Below are 22,265 nucleotides of genomic sequence, written 5' to 3'. Positions count from 1 at the left end.
AAAGAGAAAAGCCTCGCATTTTTAAAATTCCACCCAAGTGAACCGGTTGAACCAGACCCCATATAGCAGGCCCCAGATGTCAGACCCTAAATATCAAGTCCCCAATATCAGGTCTCGAGTATCTCCAACCAAACCTTTCCGATGCTTGACATATGAGAAAAAAAGGAAACAAAGTAAGCAATCCAACCTAAAAATGTCTGTAAATCACTTCTGTCTTAAACGTTTTGAATCCGGCTAGACATTACAGCTCCGTCTTTGAGGTCCTGAATGTGCGAACTTCCGTCCGAACTTGCCTTGGAGCTTCCTGCAGACTCGAATGAGTCTACCGTGGCTGATGCTCTCCTTCCATACCTCGTATCCCAGATCTTAAGGGTCCCAGTCGCAGGAATTGGTACATGAGGAGTTGGCTTCTTGAATGGCCATTTGAAAAGGAGTTTGAAGGCGTAATAAACACCAGAAATGATGTCCCAGATGTTCAGCATATCCTTAATCGCGTGCCAAGTCGAGTAGCGCTTATGGTATTGTTGCTTGGTGTGGCCTGGAAGATAAGGCTTCGGGCTGAACGGCCAAAGGAATCCAACTGAAAAGATCATCATCTCACAGCACGTCATGACGGCCGGAGTACCTGTTTGAAGATCACGGAAGCTGATCTTTTTAGTTGCCTTGAGTGTGTGTGCGGATGAGAATGCCGAGAATAGAGCGTTCTGGATAAGAGTGATGGCAATGACCAGCTTGAACACCAACAGCTTTGTCATTGCCCCATGCTCACGGAGAGGTGACCTGAGACGCCGCCAAAATTGGACTACCGCGAGAAGGCCTATTATAGTAGAGGTAGACTGAAATCCAGTAACTGAAACCTTAGGCGTCTTCTGTTCGAGCGGGCACACAACTCCCTGGATAGTCTCGGAAGCTATGGTGGTTACAAACCTGACAGGAAGCAATTGGAAAACGAGAATCCAAACAATCTATACCATTGAGAAATTAGAAGTGGCACCTCGTGCATAGGGCCTTCAAATGTCCACTTACATAGAACCATTTCAGACTTCCAAAATCATGCATCTTGTTACCTTTCCTTCCCTGGCGCTCAAGATTTTGGAAGAAATCCAGGCGTGATTCCTCATGGGGAGCAACATATTGAATGAAGAGAAGAAAAATTGAACAGAGTGCAAAACATTCATAGAGTTGCGAGATGGGCTCCAAAAATCCAGCCGCATCATAGAACCAGCAGGAGAAGAAGTTAAATACGGCATATATAGCAGTGGTGAGAATAATGCGAATAATTCTGGAAGAGCTCGTTAATACAGCTCGTAGTTAATTGATAGGTATTATTAAACTTACTGCTTCTGCTCGCCTGGGTTGACGTAGTTGACCAAATGGAAATATGCGTGGCTCATAGACACGCAAATGGTTAACGCTGTGGCGATAGCCGAGACGATGGTAATGATTTTGTGGTAAGTAAAATCACCACTGATAGGCTCAGCATAACCTACACAGGATTGTTAGTAAAATAAAATACCTCGCAATCAGAGATGGTTAGGTGATGTACTGAGGAAGTATGGAAGTGTGCAATCCCTCTCGGCTTTCTTGTAAGCAGCGAGAAGCGCCGCCTGGGCTATCTCCTTCGCCCTCTGTGACTGCTGTGGAGTTATTGCTGGAATTGTGGCTGACATGGTGCCAGTATCAACTGTAAAACCAGAATAGGTAAATGGAAGTGTGGCGGGGCGCGTCTGTTTTACACCGGGAATTGCTTGAACGCCGCGGGAAGGGCCCGATACACCCAGTGAATCGAGACTAAAGGAAAAACCAGCGGTTGTAGCACCGTAAAAAAACTGTGTTGATGTGAAATTGCTGGGGCTCGAATGTCTGATATATTATATACCGGCGTGATAGCGATTTCAATACGTCTATCACGGTCTTCGGACTCCGGAGCTTTGACAGAAGGATGAAATTTTGTGTTCTCAGCTGCGTCTGCCAATGCTGAGATGCATGCTAAGGATGAGGATAAGTTTCAGAGTAAGTCCGCATGATTGGTGAAGTCCAGTCGAAGTGGACTACGCAAGCATGGTCAAAATTGTAGAAACCCCATCGGAGCGTATGAATAAAATACGAAGACGAACGACAGAATTTAGTCAGAGCAAGATTTCCCAGAGTTAGCAACATCATGAGGATGGGGATATAATGTCTACAGCAATGCATTTCTGTGGCTGAGCATTCTTGGTTCGTTAGGCCCATCTGGGATTCTGCTCGTGAACTCCTCCGATCATCTTCGTCTGGAGACCAACTATCGTAGAGTCCGGAGTCCGCGAAATGGCATGATGAGAAAACGATTGCCCCAGCAAAGGTTGGATGAGAGAGGTGCTGACAACGAGAAGCCGAAGAGTCGGTGGACGGAGGATCGATTCCGTCCGCCGGAATGCCAAGACGACACAAGGTCCGTGCTTTTTCTTTGATCGTGCCTCACACTTAGCCTCTCTTACAAGGAGCATAAAATAGACTCTGTCCAATCAAGTATTAGAATCTTTCAAACCTGAACGCTAGGGAAATTTCATGAGGCTCAAGTGGCAAGACATTTACTTGTTAATTAAGCGTTATCTAGATAAGTTACTCGTCTAATATATCACTCCATTGAGCCATGAAATACGCACGCTCTAATCGCAACATACCTACACCCGATCAAAGGTTATGCCTCTACGGAGTAGTTCAGCTAGTTTACTTGAAGGTCCTCAAAGGCTTAGAAATAAAATAAGTATCCTATAGTAACGATTAAACAAGTTACTGCTTACACATCCTTCTCCTGGAGGGAACCTGACAAATAACCCAGAACGAATGTAACGAACCCATTTGCATTCTTCGACAACTTTAGCGTTACTATAAGTCTAGAGATTTCTTCTGGCCAGGTATCTAGGCGACGAACCATATCGGTCAAGAGATGAGTAAAACTACCCATAACGACGAGCAGTGCTCTTATCAATATCAATACGATATGTTCAATGCTGAAAGATATTGAATATTAAAGATTTTTAGAGTTGAGGTGGTAAAAGAAGGCGGATGTATCGGTAAATGACTCTCAGGCTTCCTTATAATACGTACGCATTTTAAATTTATTAGGTAAACCCATAGAAAGGTAAAAATTACCAAACATTAAATTAGATCTTGTAGGTTATCGCGCACAACATCGTTAATTTTAACAAGTTTTATGCCCCCACCCCGTACACTCTACCCTTAGTCAATGCCCATGCCCCCCTTATCTACTAACGTAATTGAGGACGATAATATATCCTTATCTGCTATTTCTAAGCTTAATTCTAATCGATTTACCAACAATGACGTGTCGGGCGACTCCATATATACACCAGATGTAACTACCCCGGGGTCGCCTCGTAAAAAGCGCCGGTTGGCTACTTCTATGTAGTAACTTGCCCGCAATCCTCTCCCTTATGAAGCTATTCGCGACTGCAAGAATCGAATATGGTACTATTTAATGTGAGCTTATGGCGACGAATACAGCACAAGAGGCTTCGGAGGCCTTGGCAGAATCTAGAGAGCAGCCGACATCTACTACACCGCGCCAAGGATTACGAAGGTGACGGTAGTGGTGAGAGAGCGGCCATAAGAGAGCAGCTATTTTGAAGCTCTACCAGAGCCTACTTTCAAAGAAAACACCATGCCAAGAATGTACTATATTTAGTGTTGGATATTGAATTAATATTGAATCAATGTTTAATATCAATGTCAATATCAATACGGCCTTGTACTGATATTGAATGTTGATAAGAGCACTGACACCGAGTATGTATCCGTTCTTCCCTTTTTGTATTAAGTAGAACGCATATCTTGAAACCGAAAAATGGATAATATTAATTAAAATACAGCACCAGCATAATATTCATTTGCTTCAGGAAGACGGCAATGGAGAAGATATATAGCTCGCTTCATAGTTTGCTTGTATCACCGCTCTAGCTTTCGCTATGTCTAAGTCGTCGTGCAGATAAAGGAGAATTCTCTTGATCCAATCTCTTCAACTAACAGCATCCACTCCCTTCACAATGCCGGCTCGAATGGCATTATCGATCATAATCAGAGGCCAGAGAAGGACATAGCCCCTCATGCCACATACATCGTTAGGGGAACTTGAGTTGGACTTACTTAGGATCTGAATAGTGAAGTGACAAAGTATAGAGGCGGATACGTCTTCCGTTAGTCGAAAAATTTGATATTCTGCGTCTAGGCAATCCATACTGTCTGTACCCACTGCCATGGAATGATCACTAGACGGAGGTGATGCTATCGTATCATTTAAGTCGAGTAAAACGCGGTTAAGGAACAACCGAGAGGTCCGATAGAAGTTCCACGCAAACGCTCTTTTTGGGGGTCCGTGGGTGTGTATGGTAGGCGGTGCCTCGGGGTGGTCCAAAAGCAACCGGACCCATTTTGGATCAAAGTTTGAATATATATTCGGGGTGTTTTCGAGGGATTGAAACCTCCAAAGATCGGGAAGGGAATCCTTCCATGCTTGCTTCTCGGCCAATAACAGGGCTTCGACGTTATTTTCGATTGAGCCTCCGGGCCGCATAGACTCGAAGTTTCTCCACTGCGCCCAGACGGCCGCCGTTTCATATACAATTTTTGTGAGACGAATTCTGGGAACGAATGGACCTGGAGCATTCGAATGGGTCAAATCCGCCCAATTTTTTTGTGATCCAGGGGGCTCTTCACTTGCTGAGAAGCAACCCATGAACTTTGCAAGCTGCGAAAATGATTAGCTACAGGAATGCACTCTGAATGATGACTTGAATAGACTGCCAGGCAGCTACTTACCATTTGCAAATACACCAGATCGAAGATTCGAGCACCATTGGGAGTGTTATATTGCTGAGGATTTTGAGGACCGATGGGTGCCACAGCCCCTCTTTTGTGGGATATCCAGGATCCATTATATGTTGCGGGGGTAAGATTCTAAGCAGAGAAGTTATTTCGAGCCTCTGATGCAGTAGCCTTTTGAGCATTGCGTGAGTACTACGACTAAGAAGAAAACTTACCTCGTAGATTCCAAGCGGGTATACTGCGAACAGCATTTCATGCGATTTTGCCTGCGAGTAATCCTGAATGGCATGCTGAATCAGTTCGAGGGCCTTGCCGCAATACTCAGAACCTATGTAAGGCGGTAGAGGTTGGTCTTGATCTCTTCGTCGAGAGTGAGATGCTGAGTTGCCGGCAATGATAGCAGGTCAGGGTCAGGTTCTGATGATTCACCAGATCTCCTGTTATTTGGCGATTTGGCCGACCGTTTACGCCAGCCTTCCTCAGCTCTCTGAGCGGCGAGAGAGGTTTGGTTTCGAAAACAGTTCCGAGTCGTCCCTGTATTGGCATTCTTGGTTGGCTTTCATACACCGTCTGCACGTGGGTTTTGTTTCGTCGTACTATGGCCATTGTCAGTGAAATAAGAATATACCGATATCCGTAATTTTATGGATGATCGATGCGCGCCAGGAACGGGGGGTTTTCAGAGGAATGCACAGTAATTACTAAAAGCACAAAGTGCCTTGCACAAAGACCTGCCGTTCCGGGAGACATACTTTAACTTTGCGGGATCTACACATTTGGCAGCCCTTGCTAGGCCTTCCACGATAGGACATGGCTCCCAATTCCCTAAAGTGACGGTTGATAAAGATGTTGCGAGATGCTTATGGCCATAGTGTTGATTAACGACAAGTTTGTCTGATTCTCACCGGGGCATCGTGATCGACGCCTCTCCTGCTGTCAGCCCTGCGGCGTGTTTCAACTGGCGGACGTGGCGAGCAACATGCCCGACCACCCGCCTGTCAGCTTTTTTGAGCTGCCGTCGCCACCCTGCCTCTTCGGCGCCGATAAAAGCGGCGGAATAACGGCACGGGCCACAAACACCAGATTGTCGGCTACACCTTGATTTCTATGTACAATTGAACGCTCAATTCATGCTCAATACTGTGTCATCTGCCCATTTGCACGCCGGCAATCGTGAAAGCGCTTGGTGTAGCAGCTGTACATATGCTGGATCATCTTTTGATCCACTTCTTCCTCCCAAATCTTCTTGAATTGTGCCATTGCCTCCTCTGTTTCGCACCTAATAGAATGGAACTTTCTCTTGATTGTATGCGCCAGAGACTCAATAATTGAGAAATCTGGTGAACAGCCAGGCAAGGTAATAAGTTCTAGTCCATTGTCCTTTGCCCATTTAATTATAGCCTCTGATTTATGGGCTGAATCGGTATCCTGGCATAATACAATTCCTTCTTCCTTAAACTTATTAAGAAGCTTTGGCAATATCTGCTGGGTATAGGCCTTTGTATTTATTTTACCAACCTTATTAGGTACCTGGTAAGGGATAAATAACCTCTAATTCTTTCCAATTACAACAAAGATAGAGAATAACTTAAAATGCTCCTTCTCCCGTGCCTTCTCCTTTTTATCCTTTCTAGTGGCTGCCTTTCTGTGAACATTCTGGGGCAAATAGCGGTAATAGCGACCCCTTTTTCTCTTAATTCTGTGGGTAATCTCTGGCCCTAAACCGAAGTGATATTCATCACAAAATGCTACGTTATTATAGTCCACAGAATGGGGCCTTTTCTCTAAAGATGTATCCACAAATTTAAGGCGATTAGTGCACTGCCTTTTATCTAGCTCCCTCTCTTCTTCTATTACGGCGTTGATAATTCCTTCATCCTCTTTGCATGCTTTTTGGATTGGTTTTAAGCTAAGAGAACGCATTCCAGGGGGCTTAAAATGAGGGACTTCTGGCAGAGATACACCAGCATTAATGGCGATATCCTTCCATGGCTTGCCCTTATTATTTTGGGGGACAGAGGCATCTTTAAGATAGTTGCTAATAGCTGCGCTATCGCTCCTAGTAAGGCCTCGTTTCCTTCCTTGTGGATCCGGGCCCTCTTAATTGTGGCATGTGCGTACTTCTCCTAAGGCAATAACGCGTTGTAAATTGCGTAGTGGAACACGGGCAATTTATGAAAGCTAATCTTAAGAGATTGGAACACCAAGAACCTGAGAGAAAAGAGGTGCACCAAGAATAAGTGCTCGAGAGGGTGTTTCCAGGTGTTTTCCCGGCTCAGGAAGAAGGCCTGGTGGAGGAGTAACCAGCCGGGCCCTTGATTTTCGGCCTTTGTATTCCTTACGAAGGCGCCCCATCTCTAGGCGTCGTTAGAGGATAATTGGGAGTATTTTGGTGCGTGTATTGTTATTTGTTGTGATCGTTTAGGGGGTGTTTTGGCGTTTGTGGCCCGTGCCGTTATTCCGCCGCTTTTATCGGCGCCGAAGAGCCTGCCACCCTAACCCTGCCACCCCATCGTCCCACAAACATCAAGCTCCAAAGACGCCGACGGCTATCAACAAGCACAGATACGTGGCTTGGCAAAGCGAAACAAGAAAAGAAGAGCTCGTTAGCATGTGTATCATTCAAAGAAGCTTGACTAATGGCCTAGTTGCAGCAGGAAGCGAATTGACCGTAAAGCCCCTACAAGCAAAATGCAAGTGCCGCGCTATGGAAGTGTCTCCGAAGGGTAACCTCTTCGTACACAAGGCTGGCGACTCACAAGTCAGAACGAAACCCAACACTACAGGGATTTTCCGACGCTCATGCCTGTAGAAGACCAACACCAATTGGCCATCGCAACGCTTTCCCCATATAGTGAGGAGAATGGCTAAACGCCGGCTATTTTCAACCTCCAATATGGCATTGAAATAAGGCAAGATCCAGCTGAAAAAAACCATGCCGTATTCATCATGAATTATAAATGACCGCAACCGTCGCTGTTCTTGCTTTCGCAGTTCCCTAAGTTTCTTATATATTAGCGAGTTTCAGCAGTCTCTCAACTCCAAGCTATTCGCCGAAATTATTACATAGCCACTATTTTTTAATCGCAATGGTCAAATCTATCCCTTCGCCGCCAGGGCTTCCTCTCATCGGAAATCTACTAGATGTCAAGGATGAGGTACCAACACGAGCTCTGGAGAAACTCGTAGACAAATATGGTCCTATTTTCAAACTTAGGTTGAAAGGGGTCGACCGAATCATCATCGCTGATTACGATCTGTTCGAGGAGATGTGCGATGAGACGAGATTCTGCAAGGTTACCCCTCCAGGCCTGGCTGCTTTGAAAGATGCCGGTTCTGGTCCGCAAGGCCTGTTTACCGCACCTCATGAGAAAGATCCCGATTGGGCCCAGGCGCACAGAATTCTTATGCCAGCCTTTGGCCCCCTCTCCGTGCGCGCAATGTTTGATGGTGAGATACCAACTCTAGCAGAGGATGCCAGGAAATGCCTTTCGAATATATATAGGCTGCTAACTGTAACTAGAAATGTATGATATTGCCAACCAGCTTGTGCTTCTGTGGGCTAGAAGAGGACCAGACTACAAGATTGCGGTAACGGATGACTTCACGCGCTTAACACTTGACACCATTGCTCTGTGCGCCATGGGCTTTCGATTCAATTCCTTTTACCAGGATGAAATGCATCCATTTGTTGCTGCCATGAACACCACACTGGGCGCAGGATCATCTCGAGCGCGCATTCCCGGCATCGTACAAAAGTTCATGTTTTCCGCAAACGAGCAGCTTCGAGCAAGCAGCCAGTACCAGAAAGATATCGCAGCACAGCTTGTTCAGCACCGGAGGGATCACGCTACCGAGAAAAAAGACTTGCTGAATGCCATGATATATGGAAAGGATCTAAAAACTGGAGAGACTATGAGGGACGAATTAATTGCAGCCAATATGATCACGTTCTTAATTGCTGGTAGGTCCGAATTACCTCACGGACCGTAGAGCATTGCTGATTTTGGTTAGGGCATGAAACGACATCCGGCTTATTATCATTCGCCTTTCTAAATCTACTCAAGAACCCTGACACGTATTTCAAGGCACAGCAGGAAGTTGGCAGGGTCGTTGGTAAGAGTAAACTGACCGTGGATCACCTCAAGGATTTGAAATACATCAACGCGGTCTTGCGGGAAACCTTACGTCTCACACCTACTGCTCCAGCATATGCGCGACGAGTGCGAGACGAAAACAAGGAACATCCTCCCACCCTCGGCAAAGGCGAGTATGTGCTTGAAAGAGATTGGACCATTCTATGCTTGGTTAGCAAGATCCAAAAGGACCCGAAGGTTTACGGAGAAGATGCAAACGATTTTCGGCCAGAAAGGATGTTGGATGAAGAATTTGAGAAGCTTCCTAAGGCCGCATGGAAGGTTCGTATAACAGTCTCCCAGTTTTGTAAATCAACGCTTATGTATTGCAGCCATTCGGAACGGGTATACGAGCATGCATCGGCCGCCCTTTTGCCTGGCAAGAGGCATTACTTGTCACAGCGTTGCTACTTCAGAATTTCAACTTCAGGCTGGATGATCCCAGCTACGAGATGCAAATCAAAGCTAACCTAACGATTAAACCCCGGGATTTCTACATGAGAGCCTCGCTTCGAAGTGGCATTACACCAACAACGCTTCAAGCATCCCTCGTTGCACCGATGGGCGGGCTTAAGGTTTCGAACGCGAATGCACCGGCTTCTGAGAGCGGACATACACAGCGGAGAGGGAATCGAATGACCGTACTGTATGGGTCAGATACCGGAACTTGCCAAGCCCTGTCCCAAAAGGTGGCTTCGGACGCCCGACAACACGGATACGAAGCCTCGATTGCGGAAATGGACTCTGCAGTAGACAAACTCCCAAAGCAAGAGCCGGTTATATTTGTAACAGCATCGTACGAGGGGCAGCCGACGGATAACGCAGCTTATTTTGTTGCCTGGCTGCAGTCATTAAAAGACGAGAAAGCCCTTGACGGAGTTAATTTCGCCGTCTTCGGGTGTGGTCACAGTATGTGATATCCAACTATTTTCGACGATACCCTTGAACGTAACTGACCGCAAATAGGTGATTGGGCTGCCACTTTCCAGCGAATTCCTAGGCTAGTGGAGACTACCCTTGAGGGCCTTGGGGCCAAGAAGTTCGCGGATCGCGGATCCTCGGACGCTGCTCAGGGTGATATGTTCAGTGACTTTGATACCTGGGCTGATCAAGTCTTTTGGCCGTCAGTGGTCTCCAACTTTGGCGTTAAACCGGCCGACAGCGCCCCAGCCCCAGCTGAAATGAAAGTCGAGATGGAAATTTCCACCAAAAGCCGGGCGGTGCAGCTCCAGCAGGACGTCCAGCAAGGCACGATCACGGCAGCCAAGGTTTTAACAGCTCCTGGCGAACTTCAGAAGCGGCATCTCGAGATTAAGCTCCCTGAAGACATGGAATACGAAACCGGAGACTATCTAGCCGTATTACCGCTGAATCCTGACGACAGTGTTCGAAGGGTGCTGGCTAAATTTTCTCTGCCTTGGGATGCCACGGTGACCATCAAATCCGGCGGTCCAGTAAATCTCCCAGACAACAAGCCAGTTTCAGCATTCGATTTGCTGAAAGGCTACGTTGAACTCTCCGTCCCTGTAACCAAAAAGGTACGTCCGCTCCCTATCCCCCACCTTCTCAGAATCTCAGCAAGTCCCGCAACTCACTCTCCCAACTACAGAACCTCCAAGCCTGTCTCACCCACGCAAACTCCCCCGCCACGACCGCCGCCCTCGCCGACCTCTCGGGCCCCGCCTACCACGAAAAAATTGTCGTCTCCCGCCTCAGCCTCCTCGACATCCTCGAGCGCCACCCCGACATCTCCCTCCCCTTCGGCTCCTTCCTCGCGATGCTCCCGCCCATGCGGCCACGGCACTACTCCATCTCGTCATCCCCGCTGCACAACGCAGCCGTCTGCAGCATCACCTACGGTGTCATCGACGCCGCCTCGCTCTCCGGCCACGGCCGCTTCATCGGCGTCACCGGCAGCTACCTCAGCAGCCTGCACGCAGGCGACCAGACGCAGGTCTCGGTGCGCAAGTCGAACAAGCTGTTCCACCTGCCGCCGGACGCAGCCAACACGCCGCTGATCATGTTCGCCGCGGGCACGGGCCTCGCGCCCTTCCGCGGCTTCGTCCAGGAGCGCGCGACCCAGCTCGCCGCCGGCCGCGCCCTCGCGCCCGCTCTGCTCTTCCTCGGCTGCCGCTCCGCGACCGCGGATCGCCTCTATGCGCGCGAGATGGACGAGTGGGCGAGCCTGGGCGCTGTCGATGTGCGCTATGCGTTCAGTCGCGAGCCGGAGCGCTCGGCCGGGTGCAAGTACGTCCAGGAGCGCATGCTGCGGGACCGTCAGGATATCTTCGACCTGTGGGATCGCGGCGGGAAGGTGTTTTTGTGCGGGGGCCCTGGGATGGTAGAGGGGGTTAGGGCGGCGGCGAAGGAGATGGTTAGCCAGAGGGCGAAGGACCGGGGGCTTGATGGGACGGAGGAGCGCGCGGAGAAGTGGTTGAAGGGGATGCGGAATGAGCGGATTGTGGTGGATGTGTTTGCTTAGGGAGCAGCGGTGAGGATGAAATTTTGAGTGGTTGGGTTGGAACTTAGGCGATTTTTAAGTTAGAGGAAGGGGTTATTTTGGTGTGGGGCTTCTGGCGTTTTAGTATTTGCGGATTTATGTCGAAGGCCCTGTTTTAAGATATCAGTATGTTGGTTCTGAAGTACTTCACACTCTTATCCAAAACCCACGTAGCATAACGAGAACCAAACGAATAGCTCCTCATGTTTATGCCTTTATCAATAGTGCATGGGATAAAATTGATAGAATAATTGAGAAGCAAGATTGCAATTAAAGGCCGTATAGGTAAATCTAATTGAGCCAATGAAAAAGACGAAACGGATTTGGATGAGAGGCGGCCACAAACAGGGGCTTAGAAAATGGGAGAGCTCCTATCCCATGAGTTCTAAGAAATCGGGAAGCACAATCATTGTATAATGGACTACCCACTTGCTCGCTCGCTGAGTAACTTCTTCGATCCAAACCAATAGGCCTGAGAGGAGCATGATCTCCCCAACCTAAAACTAGCCCAGCCTGAATAGCGTATCCTCATCACAATCCAAACTGGCCCTCAACCTCCCTCCTCCTCTTCTCCCTCTCCGCCTCCCGCTCCATTTCCTCCTTCCTTCGCACAGCCTCTTCACCCATCCCCTTCTCGCCCTTCAACCGCTGCCTCGCCTCGTACATCGCCCGTCCTTTCATGATCCGCTCCACAATGTGCCCAGCGTTCACATTCTGGAATTCGTGGTTCGCGATCTCGCGGTAGATACCCATAGCTTTGGCTGGCGCGTAGGGATCATAGGTCAGGGGCATGAAGGAGGTGACGCCGTGGTAGACAGCGTTGGGGGTTCCATAGGGCAGGGTGACAAGGAAGGCATGGGAAAGGGAGAATGGCGTGCCGAAGATAACGGTGTGAACGTACTATCAACAAAGTTAACTGTCTGAAGCTACTTGACACATTTGGGAGAGGTGAGGTACCTTGCATTGCAGCACGCAGAGCCCACGCTCGAAGATGTTCATGATCGGGTAGTTTATGCCTTTCCAGTGGTTGATAACATCATCGTCGTGGATGCCGGCAATGAGGAAGACAGGGCCGTAATCCGACCCGGTTTGTGCTATTCTCTCTGCCTTGGCTTCTTCAGTGTACCAGCCGCGTTGACGTCCTGCTTCCTCCTCGGCTTCTGTAACCAGGCGCAGAAACTCAATGTGGCCAGACGAGAAGAGGTCGAAGCCACCGTCGACGTAGACAACGGATTGGCCAGGCCTAGCGCCAGTGCCGGAGGCGAGCTGCGCGAAGGTGCCCTTTTCTTCCTTCACAGGGTTAGAGCCGGAGCGGTGGTGGCCGTGGCTATGGCCGTGGCTATGGCGACGATTGTGGGAAGATGTCTGCGTGGTTCTGCGCTCTTTGGCTGACCTCGAGGCGTGCCAGTACCACACTTCCGAGCCGGGAGCGAGGCCGGTAGAATCCGTGGCATAGTCCTTGATCCGCTGCTTCATGGCTTCGCCAGTCTTCTTACGCTCTTCCTCGCTGCCGGGTCCCTCTTCTCCAGCGAGCATCTTCTCGAGGGAGTGTATAAAGTGCGTTTTGGTGCATAATAGCATTCGTCCCACAAGGTCGGTAGTCGATATGCCGGGCGTACGCTTCACAACCTTGAAGCGGTCAGCTGCTTTGACAAAGCGATAGCAGTCTTCGCCGCTGCTGTCAGAGGTAATGTCATCGCCGTGAACGACGTATTGGCAGCCATAATGGGATATCCAGGGGAGGGAGGTAACGTAGGGAGCGTGAGAGATAGATTTGGTGACCCAGCGGCAAGCTTCAACGGCATTAACTCTGTGGTCCCAAAGTCAGCGGTGTTAATGTTTCAAGGCCGTGCGGAATATAATATGCTAACCGTTCCTTCAGCGTCATGACCGTGGGCCCTTTGTTCTCGAGGATTGCTTCATCTGAGTGGATGCCGACGAGCAGTTCCGTGCCCAGTTGGCGAGCTTGCAGCATCGCCCCGGCATGGCCTGCGATAGCAGCGTGTCAGTACACCTCGTGTTTGGAGGTTTTTGTGGTGGTAAGACTGGTATTACCGTGATGACTAAAGTCAAAGCACCCATCGATCCATATGCGGTCGTTGGAGACTTCCACGTCTTCCTGGGGGTCAACGGGCCATTGACCGGGTGAAGGGATCCACTCTCCCTACGCACAAGTGTCAACGCCCCAATACCAGAGATGTCGTCGACGGGCGCCCGAGGTGGCGGAGGTACCTTTGCACTCTGTCTGCGGAGCATCGCTGCGGGAATTGTTTGGAGGGACACTGGGCGGTGAGGTGATATATTGGAGGTTGCTTGGACGGCAGCGAGGATGTCCTTGGTGCATTCAAAGGCTGAGGTGGGAGGGCGTCAGAGAAAATTCTCCGTTCGCGATGTCATAGGCAGAGTGTCAGGCGGTGTTGGGGCGATGCGGCAGTCGATCAGCGTCTTGTCCAACCTCAACACGTGGAGGACGTCGCACTGCGGGCTGCTTCCTGGTGACCGTGGCGGACAGAAACGGCTGCAAAAGGGCGACAAGGGTGCATGTTGGAGCGGGGCAGCCGTTGCGACGCGCACAAGGGCTTCACCTCGGCCTTCAAGGGTTCGCCGGGGGCTTTCCTCGTTCCTGCATCATGGCCAAAAGGCGCTCTTCAGCAGCGCATGGTTCCAGCTGTCGCGCGCTTTGCTTTTTAGGCCTAACTGGAATGATAGGAGAATTGCAAGTTCAGCGACCACTGCTTTATTGGGCCCGCGCCCGTCAGCCCTCAACCTCAATTGCTGCCACCATCTCCCCCATCGCCATCGTCTCCATCCCCAAGCCTATCCCTGCAGCGGTAGCTGGCGCCCTTCAGCCCCTACACGCTCCGTCCTGCCACTTGTCAGAAGCCCCTGGCCGCTGTCGCAGAAGCGGAAGCTAGCTGAAGACAGCCAAGAGGGATCATGCCAGACTCGACCTCTTCGCAGCACCTGCATGGCGGCGGGATTTTCGCAAGGAAGGGTTCCCTCTTCGGCGGGGCTCGAAATAAGGGGACGACCTCCACGAATTCCACCCCCTCCACGCAACCCACGCAATCTGCGCAACCTGTGCAACCTGCAATCCCCAAAGTGAATCCCACCACCACCGCTCCAATTCTAAATAACGGGCACGCTAGCAACGCCTCATTCTCTCCTCCTCGACGCAAGCCTGCTTCTTCGCGTCACAGCTTATCCTCTTCGGTGACGGACTTCGGCTCGAGTTTACGGCGATCCGCCTCCCTACGCACCACCTCGACCTCCTCGTCTTCCCATAAGAAGACCTCCTCCACCGCCACCCTGGCACTCTCCTTCTCCCCCGAAAAGGGTCCCGCCTCAAATGCCTCCAGACCCTCCCTCTCCATCGCCACATTCTCAAGGAGGCAGAAGTCGGCGGAAAACATGAAGCCCCCTGAAGGCGGAGGGGGACCAGCTGCCTTCTCCAAAGCTCCGCTCTCGGCAGTAGAACCACCCAAAACGCCATTCGGCATGTCTGTACCGCTGAGATACCCTCCGTCTCAGAAGCAGCTTCAAGCTCAACAAATCAATTATGGCCAGTTCTCCGGCACTCTGGGCCCTCCTGCTCCAATTGCAATTGGCCCGACAGCGAGTGGGTCACACAACCCCGGTGTGGTTTTCCAGCACATACATGAAATGGCATCGAAACGGATATCAACCCTGGACTATCTCCGCAAAGCGTTAGTACACCGGCTTCACCACAACAGAATATACATGCTAATCCACTGACGATAGTCATGAAGGCCGTATTTACTGGTTCAACACCCTCCTCTTCAGCAAGTCGGACCTTTCCAAACTCTCTTACTTCGATCAGCGCAAGCTCTCCCGCCGCGCGACGAACTACCTCCTCCTCGGCTTCTCGCTCCCCACCATCCTCGACCTAAACTCGCAGACCCCCATCGAGTACCTCCGCGCGCTGAACGCGCTGCTCCTAGAATTCGAAACATACCAGTCCATCCACCCACCAGATGGAAGCTCATCCTCCTCTCTTTCCCGTGGCCGAATACCGCAGATGTTCAAGCGTGCCACGCACGCCGCAGGCGGAAAGGGCCGACGCTCATCCGCAGCCACCGACCTCGGCCTTCCGGCCCCGGACCCGGCCTCCACCATCGAAGCAGCCGGCCCGTCCTTTTCGTTCCCGGCGTCTGAGCATGACCTCCTTCCGGGCGAGGAGTACACACACCTGCTGACCCCCTCTCTGCCGTTCGACCCGGATTTCTTCGAGACATTCACGACGCTGTGCGATGTGCTGATCGACTGCTACACCAAGGTCATGAGCCTGATCAACTCGCCGGACGCGTGTGTTGCGGGTGTTGGAGATTTGTTCGCGAAGGCTGATGCGCGGGTGCGCAAGATCATTCTCGCGGGCGTGGTCAGGGAGTTCGAGGACGCGAGTAGGAGCGGGGCGAAGAGCGAAGTTGCCGGGGTGGGGAAGGTGGTGCTGGGCGGATTGATGTGAGCAGTGGAAATAAATCGCTGCTGCTCTAGATTACTTCGGTCTCGTTGGCTGGGAGGCGCTGGCCCGGGACGCTTGCTTTCGAAAATACCTTGGTATCCATGATTCGGCGCGGCGTTTCTGTATGATATTGGGTTTTAGAGGATTCGGGCGTCATGAAGACGAGCTGAGAACATTTATGAGCATTTTCTTATGGCGATTTTGGTGGATATAAAACCGGCGTGGGAAGCGTGGTGCCGCGCGTCATGTTGGGTGGTTCACGAAATCATGTATGTTCGATACGTCGTATGTGTTTATAGTAGACATCCCAAAATAATGTGTGGATATATGATCTTTTATATGAATTCCGCATAGATATCTGTTTTGTCACTTTACGATATGCGCGGTTAAGGAACACACTTGACATTTAGTCTTCTAGTTATGCCGCCTTAAATGGCTTCAGGTACTTAAGCGTGCAAATCTCTTTGTATAACCAGCCTCGAAGATCCTCAGACGCTCGTCCAATTTCTACATAGCATAGCAAAGACTAAACAAATGGTCCTACATTTGTTGTGTGCCTCTATCAGTATATGAGAGTAACATACCCGAGCTTCAGCACCTAATACAGTTAAACAGTACGGAGGACTGCGCAAAAAGATATTTCTCTTTCCTTTTTGGGAAAAGCGTTGTTTTGGTGCCAAGACCACACCAAATATATTGTCAGGGCACTGAGCAGGCTGATGGAATGATACATATGATACTCTATGAGGAAGAATCTCAGGGGCTCGAAGGCCCCGAGAAGATATCTACACGATGGCCCGCGCGCTGTCACGTGACACGTCGCTGAGCTCAAAGAGACTGCCCAAGTACCCCCCCCTACCAACATATATTAACTTTTTGACTTTAAGGTCGTAAAAAGCAACTCTATACCGACTTTTTGATATAATCTATTTACTTAATCGCTTGTAATGTCCTCTATATACACCTTCTGCCTTTTTTTAAGCCTAAGATGCCTTACTATGGCCTTGCAATAAGAGCACAGGCCGTAGTAATGCGGGCACTAGGTACCCCCCTAAAAGTAATTACTTAAGTTACCGGAATTAGCACCAAACATATTAGCAACCTACTAAAAAAGGCGGTAGAGAATGGCTGGCGTGTAGATTGGGTCCTCCTTAATAACTACTTTAAAGATAAGCCCCGCCGGGGGTATAAGAAAAAGATTACCCCTAATCTTAAGTAGAGAGTCGTTAACGCCGTTATATACGATCGTTATAGGCGTGAAAAAAGCACTAGAAGGATCGCTCGCGAAATAGGCCTCTTACTATTAGCCGTTTAAATTATACTTAAAAGGCACGGCTTTCGTAAAATAAAGCTAATAAGGAAGCCTAGATTAACTCTAGCTATAAGGAATAAACGATATAAATTTACATTGGCCTACCGCCACTAGACGTTAGAAGATTGGAAGGCTGTAATTTGGTTGGATGAGATAAGTATTGTTTTGGGCCACTGTTAAGGGGGCTATTAAGTATAGCGACGTCCTTATGAGGCCTGCGTACGCAGCTGCGTATAAGAATGGTGGAAAGGGCACTCTAAGTTTATGTTTTGGGGTTACTTTATATACGACTTTAAAGGCCCTTATTATATTTGGAAGCCTTAAATAAAGAAGGAATTTAAAGAATTAAAATCTATTATTAAGATCTGGTATAAAGCTTTAGAGCTAAAGGCGCGTAAGGCCTAGGAGAAGAATTAAGCTATTAAAAGGAATATATACGAGCTATGTTATAAAAGGCGTATACCCGGAGCACCTGCTAAATAGAAGTTTATAATATTATACGGAGCTTTTACTTAATTAGATGGAGGTAGAATTAACTAGTAGTAATATTTAATAAATATCTTAATACTAAAACTTCTTCTATTCGCCTAGAGCCTTACGTGCTTAAATCCTAATACAATTATATAAGAAGATAAGGCTACTTCTTATATTGCAAAGATTTACTAAACCTACTTTAACGCCTACGATATTCAGCGTCTTCTTTAGCTAGGTAATTCGCCTAATCTAAATATAATTAAGCCCTACTGGGGCTATTTGAAACAGGCTACTATAAAAAAGGGCCCACTTACCTCCTATATAGCTGCAGAGAAGGCCTGGCTTAGTGCTTGGCAAGATCTTAAGCAGTGGCGAATTTAGCAGTGGATTAAGAGGATCCCTTGCTATATTAAGAAGATTATAGAACTTAAAGGAGGCAACGATTATAGAGAGGGAGCAGAAGAAACGCAGTGAAGCCGGAAGTAGCTCCGTAAGGAAGCTAATTATAAGCTTCCTATGATCGTTAGGGTGCTTTAAATGGGCTACGATATATTGCGTAATTACTACAGTCTACCTAACGCCTATCTATAATTCTTCCTTCTTGTATAGAGCCGTGAGGAGATTAAGGAAATTACTGAGGAAGAGTGGCAAAAATTAGTTAATATAGTCGTTCTAAATTGACGTTAAGACACCCAAGGCCCTGGCTTAATTGCAGATTAATAGCTCTATAATTAAAGACTTCAAAGAGATGGTTGTAATTAGGTAGTTAAATGGGTAGAGAGCTAAGTAGGGAGCTAAGAGCAGTAGAGGCAATTAAGGCCTCGAAAACCTCGAAAGCCTATAGAATATAAGGTGCGGTGGAACGAGATTAATCACGTGAACATTAAACGGTAAAACACTACGATTTAGAAGCTATATAGATGATATATTAGTATTAAAAGCTTTAATCAAGTTAATTGAGTCAATTTTGGTGAGGTCTTGGCGCTCAAAAACGCGCTTATCCGAAAAAGGAAGGAGAAATCTCTTTTTGCGCAGTCCTCCGTACTAGCAATATATTCATATAACGACTCATTCCATGCAGCCCCAACAAACCCGATATCCAATGGCTCCAATGGCGAAAGTGCCGAGAAAGAGGAGCATGGTCTTGAATATTACCTAAAGTTTCCGGTCAGCCATTCTAGCGCAGCCACTACCAGATATGGAGCTTCCGGCTAACCAAGAGGCCTTACACAGTACAGACGCTCAAAGAACGGGCTGGCTAGTCCTATTCCGCCCTAGCTGATTTCTCAGCCTTATTGTCCAGCACTTGCAGTGAAGTATTAAGTATTTCGTATGGGAATAGCCCAACAAGAGTGTATCAATAAAATGAAGCTTGCAAGATGTCTAGTGAGTTTTGTCCCCCCAATTGGCAGGATAGGTAGCAGGATGCGTGCGCGATATATACCGGATAGGCATGGAAGGCGGTGCTAGAGGAAAGCCAAGGCGAGAGCAGCCACACCGTAGTTCTAGCGCCAACATGTTCCCTCCTGACTGAGATTGCCCTCCGGGTAGATTGCTCCTTGGAGAGACTGTTGTCTGCCTGGAATCCTACATTTACGCTAGTAATTGGATGAAGAACTAGGTTGGAGAACTTCCCATCCGCCGAATATGTCCAGCTACCAGGCGAATTACCCTAGGTCCGAACCGGCATTCCAGGAAATTGAGGGGCAGCATGCTGACAGTACTTGACTATTAGTGACTGGACGCCTCTACATATTGCCGTCTGGCGCCATGACTTTGCGCAAACACGATCCCTTGCGAATTTCCGGAGCGTGAACCAAGAAGACGACCAGGGATGGACTCCTGTGCATCTAGCGTGCGCGTCCGAGGATTCCATGATCTTCCACAGCCATCAAGTCTCTCGCCGTAGGTCTATGCGCGGGCTTTCCGCTTCTGGGCTTGGGCAAGACAAACCGCGGCGGGGAGCAATCTACTCCTATCTTGACGACAATGAAAGGGCGACTGCCATGGGTATACTAGAAATTCTACTGCAACATGCGCCCAATCTCGATCACACGCGGTTGGGATTTTACCGGTCTCTTTTTCCTACGCCTTTGCATTGTGCAGCCAACAGTGGATAGCTTAGCCATGCGAAGGCACTCGTAGAGGCAGGAGCATCTGTGTACACAGGCCCTGACTGCTCTCCGCTCTGCTGGGCGGAAGGCGGCTCAGGTAGCAGTGATCCTGTTGCTCTGTATCTGAGAGAAAAGCTAGGCGAACGCGGCCTTGCAATGATAAAAGATGATCATACTCGCCATGAGCAACAACGGCGTGGAGCCGGCGGCGAGAATAAGGACGAGGTGCCTTCGAATGCGGTTGAGGAAGACGTATTCCAGTTACCCTCTAAGAAACGGCGACTGGATCTCTGGAGCATCCCCGATGATTCCTCATATAATGAATCATCCCGAGCTGCAGTACCAGATTCGATAGCAGAACTGGTGATGCCGGATTTTGAGGAGAGTCCGAAATACAGAAATGTTCTCCCGCGACCAAAGCCGCACAGCATCAGCATCAATTCCGATGGGCTCTGCCAGACTTGTGCAGGCATCACGTTCAAAGAGCTTATCAGGCCCCGCGGATACATGCATTGGTCTTCATCAAATTTCTTGCGTGAGTCAGCCAGGCAGTGTGAACTCTGCAGAATCATCTACTCAGCCTTCAATGAAAATCCCAAGATTGACCCCCGTGACGATTACCAGGTTATTATTCGCATCTCAAACGGCAATAAAGGTCATATAGGAACATGCACTGACCCTGATGTCCTTCGCACTCTGGAATTTAGACTGTCCGCAAGCTGTTCATGTCGATCCCGTGACTATTCCCAGCAAGGAGTATCCCGGGACTTTTCCAAATGCCGTGGGTCCTGTGAACCACTCGCAGAAGTGCTTGTTAACATATACTCACAAAGTGGTGGGTAAAACGTGTTTCAACCCCTTTTAGAACTGGAACTAAATCAAGGATAGACATCACGCTCACGGTCCCTATGGAGTTTGGTTCAGGCAAAGATTCAACGTACGATGTCCCATGGTCAATCCAGCAAGGAGTCGACATTGATGCAGATCCGCTTTCAAGTTCGAGTATTAAGATCATTCAAAGTTGGCTCGAGACTTGCAAGGACCGCCACCAGCATTGCAGGCGAGATAGGACTTCGAAAGCCGCACACACTTCTCCTGAGGAGCAGGACGTTCCGTTACCCACGAGAGTTATCGATGTGAGCAGCCCGGATGGCGAATCCATCCGTCTCCATAGAGGCACCGAACAGTTCAGTCGATATCTTGCGTTGAGCCATCGTTGGGTTGGTGGCCCAATGCCCAAATGGGTGACGACGCGTGAAACATGTGGACCAAGGCACGAATGGTTCTCTTTTAAAGAGCTACCAGCCTCAATTGTGGACGCCATCCGCGTAACACAGAAGTTGGGACTACAATATCTCTGGGTGGATTCGCTATGCATCATCCAGGATTCGCCAGGTGATTGGGAAAGTGAATCGTCACGAATGGCGAGTGTTTACGCCAATACACACATCACACTCTTTGCTGACTGTGGTCGCGATGATAGCCCGTCACATATATAATGTTATAGTTGTACGTTTTTACCCTTCCTCTATTAGCTAGCTGCTAATTATATAGGAAAATCCTCCATTAGAGTCCCCTAAATCCTTACTACTTATACTCTTTATACGCGTTCCTAACGTTAATAAGGATAAGCCAGTAGAGGACCAGCTTAAAGTTATAAGGAAGGATATATTATATACATTAAATAAGGTATATTAGGTGCTGCAGGTAATTAAACAGTTTAGTTAGCAATTATTTAGTATAGAGGCTTGGTTAAAGGCAGTATAGAAGGGTTAAAAAAGACTAAGATAGACGCTGCGGTAAAAGCTTAATTAGCTTTAGAGCCTTAATATTAGAGGCTTAAGGAAGTAGAGGATTAAAAATAGTTACCTAATTATCGCCTGCTAAATAAAAGTCGGTAAAGCACTGTAGGTATAAAGGAAGCCTACAACCCTTACATTTATATACTATTCGTTTTGCCTTTAATATAAGTTTCTTTACTTGCTTCTATCTATACATCTAGCAAGTTAGTAAGCCTTTATAGCCTTACATCTTCGAAAAGCCTTTAATATAGCGGTGAGTTTACGTTTTACACTGTTAAATTATAGGTAGTAGGGTTTTAGTAGTAACGTAGGGTTTTTAATTTATTTTAATATCCCTATATCTAGGCCCAATACTAAGTTAGTATTACCTATATTTTAGTAAGCCCGAATAAAAAAGACACTTAGTATCTTGCTTATTTATACCCATCTACTAACTGCCTATAATAATAAGATTTTATGCTAATTATATACGGAAGCGGCGATAGGTTTAAAGGAAAGACTTACTTAATATTTAAAAGATCTTCTTGCTAATAATATAGGTGTTAATTATAGATATATTAAGCGCCTAGAAGAATAAGGGTATCTAGGTACAGACAGTAGTAATCTAGGTAATATAGTAG

The 22,265-nt window shown here is 48.3% G+C and overlaps 9 protein-coding genes across 9 annotated transcripts; 5 read left to right on the top strand and 4 right to left on the bottom strand.

Moving 5' to 3' along the window:
• Window positions 1-215: 215 nt before the first annotated feature.
• K441DRAFT_679887 (uncharacterized protein) lies at window positions 216-1,670 on the bottom strand (the record flags this gene model as incomplete). The annotated part of the gene is made up of 4 exons (XM_067651318.1): window positions 216-965; window positions 1,027-1,282; window positions 1,339-1,486; window positions 1,547-1,670. The coding sequence occupies 4 exons, from the start codon at window positions 1,668-1,670 to the stop codon at window positions 216-218; spliced, it is 1,278 nt and encodes a 425-aa protein (XP_067500502.1).
• A 2,348-nt stretch (window positions 1,671-4,018) lies between these two features.
• Window positions 4,019-5,430, bottom strand: K441DRAFT_679886 (uncharacterized protein; the record flags this gene model as incomplete). Its single annotated transcript, XM_067651317.1, has 4 exons — window positions 4,019-4,747; window positions 4,819-4,956; window positions 5,040-5,152; window positions 5,286-5,430. The coding sequence occupies 4 exons, from the start codon at window positions 5,428-5,430 to the stop codon at window positions 4,019-4,021; spliced, it is 1,125 nt and encodes a 374-aa protein (XP_067500501.1).
• A 945-nt stretch (window positions 5,431-6,375) lies between these two features.
• Window positions 6,376-6,915, bottom strand: K441DRAFT_576740 (uncharacterized protein; the record flags this gene model as incomplete). Its single annotated transcript, XM_067644208.1, has 1 exon — window positions 6,376-6,915. A coding segment is annotated over one exon (540 nt), but the record flags the coding sequence as incomplete, so codon positions are not given.
• Window positions 6,916-7,432: 517 nt separating this feature from the next.
• On the top strand, window positions 7,433-8,225 carry K441DRAFT_642135 (uncharacterized protein; the record flags this gene model as incomplete). Its single annotated transcript, XM_067646680.1, has 1 exon — window positions 7,433-8,225. A coding segment is annotated over exon 1 (312 nt), but the record flags the coding sequence as incomplete, so codon positions are not given.
• A 3-nt stretch (window positions 8,226-8,228) lies between these two features.
• K441DRAFT_616790 (NADPH--cytochrome P450 reductase-like protein) lies at window positions 8,229-11,561 on the top strand (the record flags this gene model as incomplete). The annotated part of the gene is made up of 6 exons (XM_067645758.1): window positions 8,229-8,274; window positions 8,348-8,788; window positions 8,839-9,242; window positions 9,293-9,869; window positions 9,927-10,498; window positions 10,570-11,561. 6 exons carry the CDS (start codon window positions 8,232-8,234, stop codon window positions 11,440-11,442), a joined length of 2,910 nt encoding a protein of 969 aa, XP_067500498.1. The 3' UTR covers window positions 11,443-11,561.
• A 430-nt stretch (window positions 11,562-11,991) lies between these two features.
• K441DRAFT_689096 (ethanolamine-phosphate cytidylyltransferase-like protein) lies at window positions 11,992-13,716 on the bottom strand (the record flags this gene model as incomplete). Its single annotated transcript, XM_067652264.1, has 5 exons — window positions 11,992-12,360; window positions 12,418-13,270; window positions 13,332-13,449; window positions 13,516-13,624; window positions 13,693-13,716. The coding sequence occupies 5 exons, from the start codon at window positions 13,714-13,716 to the stop codon at window positions 11,992-11,994; spliced, it is 1,473 nt and encodes a 490-aa protein (XP_067500497.1).
• Window positions 13,717-14,332: 616 nt separating this feature from the next.
• Window positions 14,333-16,293, top strand: K441DRAFT_616782 (uncharacterized protein). The gene is made up of 2 exons (XM_067645757.1): window positions 14,333-15,167; window positions 15,223-16,293. The coding sequence occupies exons 1-2, from the start codon at window positions 14,398-14,400 to the stop codon at window positions 15,944-15,946; spliced, it is 1,494 nt and encodes a 497-aa protein (XP_067500496.1). The 5' UTR covers window positions 14,333-14,397; the 3' UTR covers window positions 15,947-16,293.
• A 2,899-nt stretch (window positions 16,294-19,192) lies between these two features.
• K441DRAFT_226387 (uncharacterized protein) lies at window positions 19,193-20,046 on the top strand. Its single transcript, XM_067640621.1, has 2 exons — window positions 19,193-19,405; window positions 19,465-20,046. Exons 1-2 carry the CDS (start codon window positions 19,377-19,379, stop codon window positions 19,847-19,849), a joined length of 414 nt encoding a protein of 137 aa, XP_067500495.1. The 5' UTR covers window positions 19,193-19,376; the 3' UTR covers window positions 19,850-20,046.
• Window positions 20,047-20,730: 684 nt separating this feature from the next.
• K441DRAFT_226381 (uncharacterized protein) lies at window positions 20,731-21,727 on the top strand. Its single transcript, XM_067640620.1, has 2 exons — window positions 20,731-21,349; window positions 21,470-21,727. The coding sequence occupies exon 1, from the start codon at window positions 20,752-20,754 to the stop codon at window positions 21,340-21,342; it is 591 nt and encodes a 196-aa protein (XP_067500494.1). The 5' UTR covers window positions 20,731-20,751; the 3' UTR covers window positions 21,343-21,349; window positions 21,470-21,727.
• Window positions 21,728-22,265: the final 538 nt, after the last annotated feature.

This window comes from Cenococcum geophilum (genome assembly GCF_001692895.1).
Source record: "Cenococcum geophilum 1.58 unplaced genomic scaffold K441scaffold_42, whole genome shotgun sequence".
In the NCBI taxonomy this organism is placed as follows: Eukaryota; Fungi; Ascomycota; class Dothideomycetes; order Gloniales; family Gloniaceae; genus Cenococcum; species Cenococcum geophilum.
Note: the sequence above shows the minus strand (reverse complement) of the source record. Positions and strands in the feature narration are given on the sequence as shown.

Excerpts from the sequence above, each read along its gene's own strand:
- K441DRAFT_616782 (XM_067645757.1), top strand. The coding sequence starts at position 14,398 with ATGCCAGACTCGACCTCTTCGCAGCACCTGCATGGCGGCGGGATTTTC. Across the intron at positions 15,168-15,222 it reads CTGGACTATCTCCGCAAAGC|TCATGAAGGCCGTATTTACT; the intron begins GTTAGTACACCG and ends CACTGACGATAG.
- K441DRAFT_226381 (XM_067640620.1), top strand. The coding sequence starts at position 20,752 with ATGGAGTTTGGTTCAGGCAAAGATTCAACGTACGATGTCCCATGGTCA.
- K441DRAFT_226387 (XM_067640621.1), top strand. The coding sequence starts at position 19,377 with ATGTCCAGCTACCAGGCGAATTACCCTAG. Across the intron at positions 19,406-19,464 it reads TACCAGGCGAATTACCCTAG|TGACTGGACGCCTCTACATA; the intron begins GTCCGAACCGGC and ends CTTGACTATTAG.